The sequence below is a fragment of the Silene latifolia genome, chromosome 6 (assembly GCF_048544455.1).
Source record: "Silene latifolia isolate original U9 population chromosome 6, ASM4854445v1, whole genome shotgun sequence".
Lineage (NCBI taxonomy): Eukaryota > Viridiplantae > Streptophyta > Magnoliopsida > Caryophyllales > Caryophyllaceae > Silene > Silene latifolia.
In genome coordinates this window covers 41,576,999-41,592,561 of record NC_133531.1, presented here as the reverse complement: position 1 = coordinate 41,592,561, position 15,563 = coordinate 41,576,999, and the positions used below count along the sequence as shown (strand labels likewise).

Here is a 15,563-nt window from a genome sequence, read left to right as displayed (position 1 = left end):
TTGCTGCGTGGTCACTACTCACGGCCATTCTCTCTCCCTCTCTATGCGTGAAATCTGAAGTTTTGGTGTTGGTGAAGGAGAGAGGCGTGAAGAAGGGAGGCGTGTGTATGGTTAGGGTAAGACTAGGTTAAAAATTAGGGTAAAGATCAAGTTAGATGGTAAATGGGTCATGGGTAACGTGATTGGTAAATGGGTAAGCTATCGTTCAGTTAAACCCGTCCCAACAAGTTTACGAGTAACTCGGTCTTACGATATCAACACAACTAAACAATTAACTCGACTCAACTATTATCCCGACATAATTAGTAATATAAAATACATAGTAATTAATATATAATAATATCCGTTTACTCGATTATATAAAGTATGGGGTATTACAGTCTTCCCCTCTTAAAATGAACTTCGTCCCGAAGTTCGCTCCCACACCAAACATGTCATCCGAATATAAAGGCATCCCGTATAACTAACACAGTCAACACACAACTAGACTACATAAACATCAGAAGGGTATTGTATATCGTACATACAGTTAACACACACTTTTGACACATCAATTAAACGTAACAAATACGAAATGTTACATTCTGCCCTCCTAAAAATAAACTTCGTCCCGAAGTTTAACTCGTCTACACTTAACCCAACTAACTACGACTAATGATTGCCTGAGAACACAAATGTATAACAACTAAATAATCACTTGAGAACACCGTCATCTTCCATCTAAATTCCGATCTCAACTCAAGTAACTCCATAACCATGGTCACACTGGACCGTAAACGTAACTCGGCACAAAGGCCCCACAACTCAATACCAGTGGCCAATCTCAATCTCAATATCAATAGTTTAACTACACTCTTCTTTTACACATCAACCAACTAACAGAAGTATGAATAAAACATATACAACTCATTTGCATAGATACCCCACAACGAAACATCTGCTTGGTCAAAACTACCATCTACAAACAAGTGCAACAAAAACATTAAGATTTTACAATCCTACCCGACTAGAAACATGGTTACGTCCTCGTAACCTCTTTTCAATTTTCATATACCTATGCAACAAAATCATTATCAACCACATGTGACAGGAAAGAATACATGATAAGAGATTGCGCATCAACATTAAGGTCGAAACGAGGTTTTATTAAGGAATTAACTGATTGTCAACAAGTAGCATTTATTACTAGCTCATGCTTAACTTAAAAACACAACATCAAACTAAAAGAACAACAAGAAAGGAACCAAGGTTTACACGGTTTCACAACTAAACAAATTTGATGATCAATTATAGACTATGAACGAAGCGAGAGCAAAATCAACAAAACAATTTAGGAACTTCTCACATTTGTAAACATATCACCGAAAATAGATCTACCACTACCATTCATCACACTCACATGATCTTGTTGACATGTCCGTACAACCATTTACTCACTCACTGGTTTAGGTCACGAATTGGGTCGACGAATTTAAGCAATCAACAACAGACTCATAATTCCTATTTTAAATTATAAACATTGTTTGCACGATATCAATTCTGAAATATATTTCCCAATAAAAGTAACTACATATGATCTATGACAACAACAACATCACTTTCATATCCCACGTATGTTTCACACTTTAGCAATCATATCTTTCAATTGTGTCTAGCAACTTAGTATACTCATTTTCAGCAAAACAAAAGATATCGTATAAATAACTTAGACATATACATTTGCCATCATATACTTTGTAGAACACTAGCTATGAAAAAAAAAAAAAAATTAGCAATTTGAACAACTTCTCTGATTTGCACGATTTGAATAATTAGGCAACTCGTAGGCTCAATTAAACGTAACTATAACGACTATCATTTAAACCAATGCATATCATGTGAATCATCCCATTATAATTGCCAACATAGTTATCATAAACAATCTTTATTAGAATATAATTGATAGTAACGACTCGAGAATATAGATATGTCAGATGTCGTGTTGCGATTACAAGAATCACCTTAGCATTTTATGACAATATAATAACGAACATATCCAATAAGAAATAACTCACTGTTTATTATCATGTTATAGGTGTAGGTCCAACTGAAATAATTTAATGCGATGAAGGTAATAAATATAATTATGGGCACACAACTCATATAAAAGACATTAGAACTCAGATGCATCCTACGTATGTGAACATTTAGACATACTCATTACTACCATCTATGTGTAAACATTTAGACATAATTATTATAATTATCCATGCGAGTATATTAGAACAATCAATTAACTTTTAACGCCATCAACTTACCAGATATGACAATATAGTTTTATATCTACATATATCCGACCACTATGCAAACATGATGCACACACCAGAGACATTACAACATGCCAAATGTATATAGAATATGCAACAACTGGACTCGTATAAAATATTTCACCCTTGATTAAGAATCAATTTAAGCTATCCAATTTTACTCACGCTATCATGCCAACAATGTTATCAACTAGACTTTAATTTTATCGCCTGTTAAGATACATAACTACTGAACATGCGTGCTACTATCATCATATAAAACATTATAAGATCACATTAATAAGGCTCATGAAATAACCAAACAATTATATGAAAACTCACATAGTACGCACATTTTACAAGTCATGATTCACGTTGTAACTTTCAAAAATCACAAATAAATAACCGTCCGACGAATACTTGAGTTAGATTACTTTTTATAACATACTGAGAGTTAAAAACACAGGGGAAAAAGAATTATGTCTAAAGCACAAGAATTTCATTTTTAAAGCATTTTACAACTCAGTTGTTCCAAATAAGTATGTGACGGCAATTGGTCCGAAACTTGGGTCAGTTTGCAAAACTCACCATTTAATATAGAGACTTCAAGAATTTTCGTGGCTTATCAATTTGAAAACATATGCGAATCTTCTGATCGATCGAGTTGGAATTATGCAAAAATTATCAATACAATTTAAATGAGGATTTTTACAAAATCATTGGTCAAAACATCACTGCACAGGAACTTCCTGACCACAGCCCACTAATATATTTATTACTCCTAATCCGTATATCATATAAGCATGAAACCAACGCCAAATGAACACTAACTCACGAGGCTATCTCTCACAAAATTTTCATCCATAGGGGATTAACAGAAAAGAAATGACAGCAAGATCAATTAGGGAGTAAAATCAAACAAACGTGTTTCAGCACTAGGTCATTCATCTACTATGTTCCAAGCTCTTACAACCACACTATCGATACTAACTCATCCTAACTTAAATCTCACACTGTATACCTTCGTAACATCTACCCCATAGAATCCCGTTGCATCTCGATCTACTCCTTAAATCTAATCACGATTGCTATGACTAGAAACATGCAATTCAATAGTGTTTCTTATTACTATCACAAGACTATACTAGCATGGCTTCGGGATCACATACTGCATATCATTAGACATAATAGTACTATCAACATGTCATTCAACATCCATCCAGATAATTATCATAAATTCGCAATTATTTTCATGCTCACAACTACCACAATTCAACACTTCATTGATTATCAACCTGAACTCGAAAATTTATTTCTCATCACCACAACATCATATGATCACGTCATCATTCATACACATACTTACCGTAATGTTGTCCTGTAGCATGGTTAGAATATATGGGTCTCAAGGTGTACATCAACTCGATTATAACCAAGGTTTTCCTTCTAACTACCCCATTCACTCAATTTCTCTCGGGTTACCTGGTTCAAAACTGAGAGGGCAAAAGAGCACGCATTAAGGGCGCCTTCTTAACCGCACTGTGAGCTCCTAACAGTTTATTCCCAGGGGTTCATTTTATTTAGACACATCCTACGTTCATTGGGTTCATTGGTTTAGGCCTGAGGATCGTTCGCTCTGATACCACTTTGTAACACCCCGATTTATGAAGGAGCCTTTAGCAAGACATTCCCTAATAAACCGGACTGTTATCATCTCGGTTTCCCGAGGTAGTGAATAACAAGGTACAACAATACCAAAGTACTTTAAATTAAAACTTAACGATTACGTGTTTATTACAAATTATCCAACTAATACTTAATATAAGATAAATACAACCCGCAACGGAAAATAAATTAAGTGATAAAATCTTCTATGTGATCTAGACTTCTAGGTAGATTGGCCAAGTCCTCACGCATCCCATAGCTCCCAAGTCAGCTAAACAACTTTAGTACTCACAAATCGCTCCCCATTATGGTTCATCACGGTGTTCACGAATACACGGTGGTCAACCACGAGGTTGAGTAGGGAAAACAATAAACAATAAAATATGATATGCATGATACTCCGCCACCTCCATCCCCATCTCAACTCATCACAACATCTCATACCCCGAACGCCCACCATACCGATCCCCGGTAGACTATAAATATCGACCAAGTCGATCTCGCCACTCAATATTTGAGGACACCAGTGGCAAGTCTGCAGAACCCGCCTGGGCCTTATCACAACATCACATCGTATCTCAACATCGTCACCACCACATCATCCTCCAACTCCAATGCATATGAAATGCTCAACAAAAATTAATGCAATGCAATATGTATATAATTCATCGAATCGATAAATCATAAAGTCATGCGATTTACTCGATGTTGTGATATCATACTCAATACGATCAAATCAGTCAATCACCTTTCCGAATATAAATGATAACGTAAATCAACAACCAGGAATCAAGTCAACACAATTCAACAATGACGATAATAAGACAAGTGTATTTCCCTACCTCAAGTGCCAGCAAATCCAATTAAGCAGTTAAGCAGTCCAATGGACAGATGCCCAATAATATTTCATCACGAAATCGCTCTCTGAAAGATAAATAATGATAACAATTACTTCACTATTCCCGTTCCCAAGATAGAGGGTTATAAATGATAGAACTTCCTAAAAATGGAAACTTTCCCGATATAGTAATTTTTCTATTTCAACAAACCCGATTCAAAACCCGACTTGAATTATTTAACTGACTCGGAAATTAAATTGGATAATTAAAATGATAATTAAATGAATTATAAGATTAAAAGAATCCGAATCAAACATTGAACAACTCAACAATCCCGACTCAAACCCGCCTCTACTTATTTAATGTACTCGGGAATTAACTCAAATAAATTATTTAGAAGACTCGGGGATTAATTAATTAATTAAGAATATGACCCATTACGAAATATAACGATTGAATTACGAAAACCCGCTTCAAAAACCAAAACAGCCCGTCATCCACACAACCCCATTCCCACGCGCTCACCCGCCACCACAGGCCACCACGAGGCCGTGTCAACCACCAGCCGTGGTCCCCACTTCAACCCAACCACCAACGGCCACACCCCCATGGGTCGACGCCGCCGGCGGTTCAAACCAAGGCCGCCATTTGGCCCGGTTCACCACCACGCATCACCAACACCCTCGTTCTCCACCCGCCACCACCGTAACCATTAATTAACCACTGCCCAAACAACCACCAACTCAACTCGCCAACCCACGCACACAGACACCACAAAGACCACCGTTTCGACCTCCCCTAGTCCACGGTGGTGCCACCCAAACCTTACCCCTCTAAAACTCGCCTGAAAACCGTAACCAAACCCCCGTGTCTACCCCCGTCGACAACCCCTCCCCGCCATTTCCACCACCCAAAACCACCCTAACCACCACCACTATACTCGTCACATACCCCACTACCCAAATACCCCATCAACAACCACCAGCAACCTCACCAAGACACGCACAACCCTCAACAAAACCTGACAGAAAAAAGAAACAGAGGAAGGGAGTTAACTGCTTACCTTTCCGCCACCATAACGGCCACCTATAGCCGCCTATGAACGTCGACAAGCTTCCCTAGCTCTTCCTTGCTGCGTGGTCACTACTCACGGCCATTCTCTCTCCCTCTCTATGCGTGAAATCTGAAGTTTTGGTGTTGGTGAAGGAGGGAGGCGTGAAGAAGGGAGGCGTGTGTATGGTTAGGGTAAGACTAGGTTAAAAATTAGGGTAAAGATCAAGTTAGATGGTAAATGGGTCATGGGTAACGTTATTGGTAAATGGGTAAGCTATCGTTCAGTTAAACCCGTCCCAACAAGTTTACGAGTAACTCGGTCTTACGATATCAACACGACTAAACAATTAACTCGACTCAACTATTATCCCGACATAATTAGTAATATAAAATACATAGTAATTAATATATAATAATATCCGTTTACTCGATTATATAAAGTACGGGGTATTACACACTCATCCATTTTGTAGTTATCGTACTCAGTCATGTAATTTGCTCTTTCTTCACCTAAAGGTCCAGAGAAAGGTAGAATCGTAACCAAAGTGTAGACTTTAAGATGGGTGTCAGTTATGTACATCCATATGGGATTCCTAGGCTTTGAAATGCTCGTTCAAATCGGAATCTGGGAACATGAATAGGTCTTCTGGGCGAGTAGTATGGTAAGGATACATCCTAAGGAATATAAGGGAACAAGTTAGGTTACGGAATTCATATGCTAATGTTGTGCTATATGGGTATGCACATGGTTACTAGATGTATGCTTAGCATGCATAGAAATGCTATAAGTATGCCAACTATTAGTTTAGTATAGCGGTCACTAAAGCCAATGAGGTACTATTCACCCTTCCTTCATATTTATTTAGATTTATAATTCGTTCATTTAACTCTTACCAACGACATCTAACTTAAACATGGATGCAATTATTGTGAACATATATATAGGCTTAAGGCAACACATTCCACATATCACTAGACATGTCATCCTACTTCACATAATTTACAGCATCAAAATATCAATGTACAAAAGATAAGAAACAAAACTTACTTTTTTCAAGGCTAAGAAAACATGTTACAACTTCCAAAATCATTAATAATTAGTAACATAATTACTTCTTAATCAATTACAATTTTTAGAAACTACAAATACTTACAATTCGTGAGAGAAATAATCAAGTCAAAAACTCATAAGGGCAATTTATAATGCATTTTACAAATTATTTGGTCGAAACAGAAATTTTACAGCAACTCATCAGAAACTTAGGTCAACTTGTAAAAATCGCTATAAAATGTCAAAATATTTTCTTAAAACGTGGCTTATCAATTTAGAAACATATACAAATATTTTAAATATTGGAGTTTGAATCATACCTATAAAATAAGTAAGTTTTAAATGGCAAGTTTTACAAAAACATGGAACGAAAACATCACTGTACAGGAATATTCTGACCATTGTCCACTAAAATATTTATTATTCCTAAATCGTATATTATTTAAGCATGAAACCAGCGGCATATGAAATCTAACTCACAAGGCTATCACACATATATATTTTGTACAAGAATATTAAACAGGCAGTAAATAGCAGCCAAAACAATCAAGGATAAAATTACGAGAATTCAACCAAGTTACATTCCTCGCAATTCCACGCAATTTCCGTAATACTTCACATGTTAATCATAATTACACCTCCCACATACATGCCCACATAGTTTTCTCATATCCACATGTTATAACAATGCTTAAAATCATATCAGGTCCCTTCTCCGTAAAAGAAAGGGTACGCCTCCGTAACCGCAATCATAAATGAAAACAATATGCAAACAAGGCAACAAAATAAACAATATTCATTTTAAATTACCCCACTCCGTAATATCTCTCAAGGTAACCGGTTCAAAACTGGCAGGGCCAAGGTATGAATTAAGCGCGCTTTCCTAACCGTACTAAGAGGGGCTCCTAACAGTTTCTACCCGATGTTCATTTTATTTAGACACATCCTAAGTTCATTATTATTCATTAGTTAGGCCTGAGGATCATTTTGCTCTGATACCACTTTGTAACACCCCCATTTATTCAGGAGCCTTTAGCTAGACATTTGCAAATAAATAGAACTGTTACCATCTCGGTTTTTCCGAGGTAGTGAATAACAAAGTACAACAAACCAAAGTACTTTAATTAAAACTTAGCGATTACATGTTATTACAACTTATCCAAATTAGAGTTAATAAAATTTAATACAACTCGCAGCGGAAATAAATAAAGTGATTAAAGAGACTATGTGGTCTAGAGTTCTAGGTAGACTGGTCAAATCCTCACGCATTCCCATAAGCTCCTAAGTCAGCTAATATTTAGTACCTGTCAAATCTGCTCTCCATTATAATTCATCATAGGCGTTCACGAATACACTGTCAACCACGAGGTTGAGTAGGATAAAATATATTAAAACAGCCAATCTCTCACAACTATAAATATTCCAATCTCAACTGTTCACATGTCACATCTCGACATCAACTGTTCACGTTATCCACCAGAAACTAAGCCTGGGGCCTTCCTATTAATCACACACGTTATCCACCAGAGACTAAGCCTGGGGCAGTCCAATCACCACTCAAATTATCCATCAGAGACTATCCCTGGGGCCGTTCAATTCTCATAAACCAATCCACAATATAATCGTATAAAATATGCACAACTCCAATAACTAACAATATTAATCACTCGATTAACTTAATTTAATAAGCAGTCATAAACCAATCATCCTTCCAATAACATTCACGTATTAAACACACAAATAGATATAGTTGAGTAGATTATCCTACCTTTTCAGCAATACTTCAATTTACGGAATCAACTAAAATATTCTTCAGTAAATCCGTCTCACGAATCCCTCACCTAAACAAATAATGACCCAATATTAAATACTAATTATTACTTTCCATTATTATATTCATTATTCAAATTAATTATTTACTATTATTAAAGTTGACGATACTTAAAACCCGACTCAAATACAAACCCGAGTCACCCAAATCAAACCCGTCCCAAAACAAACCACAACACTCTCCTCATACACGGTTTCAAAACCGTGTCCAACCACCCCCATAACACCCTCCAAATCCGACACCACCAACCACCACGATCATCACCCAACCTGCCTACCTCGTCCCTCCACCATGACACATCCAAACACCCACTGACCACCCGTTAAACCACCATCGGCAGCCTAGAAACACGTGTCCTAACTCCCTTCTCTTCCCGACATCAACAACTAAACCACCACACTCCACCGGTATAAAACCTCGCACCACGACTACCACAGCCACCATTACCACCTCTGGCCACCGCCATTGACTCAAATATCCCACGGTGATTCCAAGGGTGGTCCCTCGTCCCCGGTACAGTCACGAACACGGCCACAGTGTCCGTCCTAAAACAGCTACGACGCTACCCCTGTTTTCCCCTATTCTGTCGCCAACACCGTCACCAACCGCCACCTGCCACCACACCAACACTTCCCTCATGGTCGACTCGGCCACCCCGACACATCCCCACCATTCCCAGATTACGCCATGCCCAATTGGCGGGTCAATTAAGGTTCAAATCCCATGATCCCCAAACCTACATTGCCTAACCCGCCAATTTAACTGCCCCAAAAACCACCCCTGAACAGTCAACGACGGTCAATGCAGGGTCAGGTCAGAGTCACAGTGGTCTAGGGTTGCTCTAGGTCAAAGTCACGAGTCCTATGGTTGTTGCTAAGGTGATGTACGGTGGTTGTAACAATCACAGTTACAAGCTATAATGAAGATTAATTAAGTTTTAAGACGGTTTTATCTTTTATCGTTTAATTGCCTCTTCCGTCTCTAAAAGCTCCTTCATCTATTTTATGAATTACTTTTCAGAATTGCTTTGTATTTATAGTCTAAACTTAGGGAGTATATGAGGCCAATTAGGAAACTATTACAACTACCTTATTCTAATTATTATAGGAATTACCTATTGTTATTATTATTACCATTACAATATTATTATTATTATTACTTATTATATTAGCCTTACCATAAGTATGATTTCCACATAATACCTTTACTAATTTTATTATTATTATAACACTATTATTATTAGGCTTATTATTGATATACTTATTTTTTTTTTTGGTGAAATGTGAGAGTATATATATATCAAATGGACGAAAGAGTCAAAGTTTACAACCGAACATATTTATACCAAGCATTAACAAAACTGTTAATACTCATATAAATCAGAACAAAAGCAAGAAACAAAAAACTCAGACTATCTAGCCTGCTTACCAACATTGGAGGTCATGCAACCCCATTTGTTAAGCCATTCTCGTTTTCCTCTATGCAAGTTCCTGCTAACCATGAACTTAATCCTATTCTTAGCTTGCTTTATCATATTCTGAGCAAGGCTAGCTGGCCTTACCAGAACACCATTCATTCCTGCATTGTTCCTTTGCTGCCAGATGTAATAGCAACAAGCAGACGAAAGCATAGCATGAGCCTGAGATTTCACTCCCATTCTCCCTCTCACAGTCATGTTGACATCAATTTTGAATCCACACCAGCTTTCTAGACATTGCAACACCTGCCTACTGTAATCAAAGCTAAAGAAAAGATGCTCCAAAGTTTCATCTGCATCTTCACATATGCAACAGGCCTTTTTCTAACAGTATCCAATTCTATGCAGCTTGTCTCTGACATTCAGACCCTTATTCATATAGAGCCAGGTGATAATAGCATGTTTTGCTATATTCCATTTCTTCCAAACAACACTGTACCAGTCCTTCTTAGGCTGTGTGTGTCTTAGCCATTCATACCCATGCCTAACAGAGTAGCCAGTCATATCAGGTGTCCATTGATTGTTCATATAGGCTTGCTTCATCAGTTCTTTAACTTTGCAGACTTGTTTCCATGCCCAAGCAGCATCAGCAGGTGGTTTATAGGTATGCCACTCCCTATTCTTCAGATAAATTTGATTGATCCATCTGATCCAGAGCCTGTCAGCCTTTCCATAAATCCAGTCCACCAATTTAGCTACAATAGCAATATTCCATGTATCTGCCTTTTGATCCCTAGACCTCCTTCCTCCTTTGGTAAGGTAAATGTGTGATAGGACAAGAGTTGGTCGTCACACATCCAATCAAACACATTTATAATACACAACAAACAACTAGTTAGCGGTAAGTCGAGGTCGATCCATGGGACGGTGTGCTTTGGGTTCTAAGTCTATCTATCTCAATTTATGCTAGTGTCACGATTTGGTTGGGTTTGTAGTTGTGTTCTAGACTAATAAAAGCAATAAAGTAAACCAAGCAATAAAAGGAAAGATGTAAACAAATGATTAAAAGTGCTAGGATATCATGGGGTCATAGGGGATTCATGGTATTGATCATACAAACATGTTTACAATTATAGGCAAGCAATTAATGTTGCGGAGGAACCGAGTTGGTTTATGTCTTACGGTTCATAGGAAGAGTTAGGTCCCGGAGCCGAATCGATTAGATTGTACAACACCTACAAGTCGACTTACTTTCCTCCTATTCAACTTCTATGCATGGTCTAACAAGACTCGAGTTGGTTTATATCTTACAAGTCAAGTTGAGTAGATAAGAGATGGTTGTAAATGCAAGGATTCATAGGCTTAACATTTCATCAAACATAACATGTGCATAAAGTTGACATCCCAACAAGCAAGCAATTTAATCATGTGAACATATTAGATTAAGCATGAATCAATCCCATGTTGGTTTCCCCTAATTACCCACTAATCCTAGCTAAAAGACTACTCACTCATTAACATGGGAAACATGTCATTAATGGTGTCAATCATCACAACAAGTATAAATATGATAATAGAATGAAGAAATGAACAATAAAGATTAAAGGGTAAAGGAATTATACCAAACTTGAGATGATCCAAATAATAAAGCAAATAATAATAGAAGAAACTTGATTGATTGATGATGGGTTGTCAATCCTCCAATAATAACCCAATAATCTTCAATTACCCAAAAGTAACAAACTTGAACAATAATTAAGGAGAGATTAATGTGAGATTTGTGGAAAGATTAAAGAGTAATCTATTCTAATCTACTCCTAATATAATCTAAGGAAGGATTTGTTCTAGCTAAGATAGATCTCTTCTCCTCTAATAATACTTGATGGGTTGGTTATTACAAATGGGGTATTTATAGTAGGGATTCATTAGGTTAACTAAGGCTAAATTAGTAATTACACTTTTGAGTTTTAAGCAGGGAAACGCTGGTCTTTTGGAAGGATGGGCATCTCGGTGGAAGATGCCGTGGTCCGTCCGTCTAGGGAGGAAGACGCGCGGATTCATGAGGTTGGGCACAGGCATCTTCATGGGAATCCGCTCGGATTCTTTGGAGGAATCCGGGCGTCTTTGTTTCTTGGACGCACGGCTTGTTACTTCAGGACGGGCGTCTTGTGTGCAAGCCGCTCGTCTTCTGTGACATAATCCTTTCTCTTCACTTTCTTTTTATTCTTGTAAGATTGGTCTTTATTTCTCTCTTCCTCTTCATACTAGTCCATCAAACATCGTCAGATGGCTTCCGAATACGCACGAAAGGCGGGAATTTCCGCCTTATTATCTCCTTTTCTACAAAACGTATGAAATGCGATAGAAAAGCAAATAGGGAGGTTTTGACGGATAAAATGGCCATAGAATGTTATAATAGTATGCAAAATAGGCTCAATTAGGGGACTAAATGTGCGCAAATAATGATCACATCAATGTGTCCCAAGCAACCAGGGGGACCCTATGGTAATCAGAGCTCTCATCCCAAAGGAAGTTTCTACATATGGCTTCAACTCTTTTGATCACAGCTTTAGTAATGAGGAATATACCAGCCCAATAAGAATACAATGTATTCAAGACTGAGTTAATAAGCACAATTCTCCCTGCATAGGATAACTTTTTTGCCCCCAAGCTTCGAATCCTATTGGCCATCTTCTCAGTCAGAATGTTGCATTCTTTCTTGGTGAGTTTTCCAGCTTGTATTGGCACTCCAAGGTACCTAAAAGGCATGCTTCCCTCAACAAACCCAGTGACTTGCTGAATGTCATTTTTAAGTTCTTGTGTGACACCATTGAAGTAGACTACTGATTTAGTATTGTTCATGACCAGTCCAAAAGCCTTAGAGAAGGAAGAGAAAGCTCTAATCATTAGCATAATAGAGTGAGCATTGCCCTTAAAGAACATCAATAAATCATCTGCAAACATTAAATGGTTCAACTTGATGCCTTTGCACAGAGGATAGTATTGAAATGGTCATCTGTTAGTAGCAAAAGTTATCATTCTGGTGAGATACTCCATGCACATTGTGAAAATAAGAGGAGATATAAGGTCTCCTTGTCTGAGGCCTCGTTTACCTTTGAAGTATCCAAATGAACTACCATTTAGACATAGTGAGAAAGAAGTAGATTGCACACAAGTCATGACCCTATGAGTGAAGCTTTCTGGAAACCCCATTTTCTGATACAGTTGCTCCACAAATCCCCACTCAATAGTATCATAAGTCTTCTGCAAATCAATTTTAAATAGACATCTACGAGACACTGCTTTCCTGTTGTATAGCTTCACTATGTATTGGCATATAAGGACATTCTCAATAATATATCTTCCCTTGATGAATGCCCCTTGATTAGCACTGATAAGGTCAGGTAGCACCAAGGCCAATCTATTGCACAGCAATTTAGATATAGCTTTATAGATCATATTACAGCAAGCAATAGGTCTAAATTGCTTGACAGAAGTAGGTCTTTCACACTTGGGAATCAAAGTGATATTAGTAGCATTTATCTGATTGAGCAATTTACCTGTGTAAAAGAAATCTTTGATGGCTGCACAAATATCATCTCCAACAATTGCCCAACTATCTTTAAAGAAACCACTAGTAAAGCCATCAGGTCCAGGAGATTTATTAATGGGAGTCTAAAAGAATATCTGCTTTATTTCCTGATTAGTAATAGGAGAATTCAGGATATCAACATGTGCTGGAGTACAACATTTCCGAACATTAATAACCTGATCCCTGACCATCTCAGTAGTTTTGTGACTGCCTAACAGATGTGTATAGTACTCAAGGAAGGCATTCTGTATACTCTAACTTTCCTTACAGGCAATACCATCTTGATCCTCAATTTGAATAACCTTATTCTGATTACATCTCTTTTTAATAACTCCATGGAAGTAAATAGAGTTACTATCCCCACGTTCTGACCAATTTACCTTAGCTTTCTGCAGTAGGAAACTATCTCTTGCCTCAGTTAACCTCCTCAGAGATTCAGATACTTTAATTTCATGCTGGATTAATTCAGCTTACTGGGGATCCTGATACAGTTGAGTTTACACATCATACAATTCCTTCTCTACCAGAACAACAATATCAGAGAAGCATTCCTTATTGATTTCTTTTAAAACAGGCTTTAAAGCTTTTAATTTTTTCACAACACAAAACATTTTATGGCCAGGAATCTCTTGTTGCCACACCATTTAAACTTTTTGTACAAAAGATGGAGCTTTACCCCACATGTTGAAGTACTTGAAGCTGGCTCTCTTCAGGCTTCCCAACTGAGTATGACTGACAATACATGGAATGTGGTCAAACAGTCCAGCAGGATGAAAGTGAGCAGTTATATCAGGGAACTGATCCCCCCACTCTTGATTAATAGGAAATCTATCAAGTCTGCTATACACTCTTGACTGAGGCTCTTGCTTATTAGTCCAGGTAAAGTAAGCACCAGTTGCAGGGATATCAGTTATGCCACAGGTTGCTATACAATCAATAAAGTCATCCATATCACTTTGCTTGGTATGACCACCCAATCTATCAGCGGGATTGATTACTGTATTAAAATCCCCTGCCCAAGCCCAAGGACCTTGACACTGAGTCTGAAACTGCTCCAAATGCAACCATAAAACCTTCCTATCTTGTCCATCATTAAATGCATAAATCATAGTCAAGTTAAAGAACTGCAGGGTAATTCTGGAAGTAACTTTAGCATAAATGAATTGTGCATCATAAGATTGCACCTGAACATCGAATAAACTAGGCTTCCATAGCAGCCATACTCTTCCTCCCTTATGACAGGTACTATTGGTGGTAACACTCCACCTTTCCAGCATAGAAGAGGAGATATTATGAACATTCTTACCATTTATTTTGGTTTCCAGGAAACCAAACAAACCTATATCTTTATTGTGAATAAACCATTTAATAAATTTCTCCTTATTTACATTATTCAAACCTATCACATTCCAGAAGCCCGTATTATGCATTATTATCAGGGGGTTCAGGAGATAGGTTACCAATTTGTGTACTCCCATTTGTTGGGGCATTTTCATTGGCAGCAGCTGTCTTACTGGTTTTAGCAGGAGCGCTGATCACTTCAGTGGCACTAGTGCTACCCCTCTCCACAACAGAGACGGCTGTAGTAGGGCTACCAGTTTTTCCTTGTCCTTGAGGCTGCTGAACAGTTTTAGGCATCACAAGTTTCCAAACTTTCTGAATATGCATTGGATTATTTCCAGTAGGTGCAGCAGTCTTTCTGCAATTCTGGCTCTCATAGCCAATGCCATTACATTTGCTACATAAAGATGGCTTCCATTCATACTCAATGTTCAAAGTTACCATCTTACCCTCTTCATCAAGAAACTTCACTTTGTTTGGAAATTTCTT

At 37.7% G+C, this 15,563-nt stretch overlaps 1 protein-coding gene across 1 annotated transcript; it reads right to left on the bottom strand.

The window, feature by feature from the left end:
* Positions 1 to 10,135: 10,135 nt before the first annotated feature.
* Positions 10,136 to 15,010, bottom strand: LOC141588007 (uncharacterized). Its single transcript, XM_074409466.1, has 6 exons — positions 14,393 to 15,010; positions 14,002 to 14,188; positions 13,255 to 13,761; positions 12,632 to 13,095; positions 10,634 to 10,867; positions 10,136 to 10,525 (listed from the first exon to the last, which is right to left on the bottom strand). Exons 1-6 carry the CDS (start codon positions 15,008 to 15,010, stop codon positions 10,136 to 10,138), a joined length of 2,400 nt encoding a protein of 799 aa, XP_074265567.1.
* Between the last annotated feature and the right edge of the window lie 553 nt (positions 15,011 to 15,563).

What these genes read in the sequence shown, in the direction of transcription:
- LOC141588007 (XM_074409466.1), bottom strand. Translation starts at nt 15,010, where the DNA reads ATGCTGGAAAGGTGGAGTGTTACCACCAATAGTACCTGTCATAAGGGA. An exon ending in GGATCAAGATGGTATTGCCT is followed by an intron (nt 13,762 to 14,001) that starts GTAAGGAAAGTT and finishes GTTTCTTTAAAG; the next exon opens with ATAGTTGGGCAATTGTTGGA. An exon ending in CTAAGAAGGACTGGTACAGT is followed by an intron (nt 10,526 to 10,633) that starts GTTGTTTGGAAG and finishes GGATACTGTTAG; the next exon opens with AAAAAGGCCTGTTGCATATG.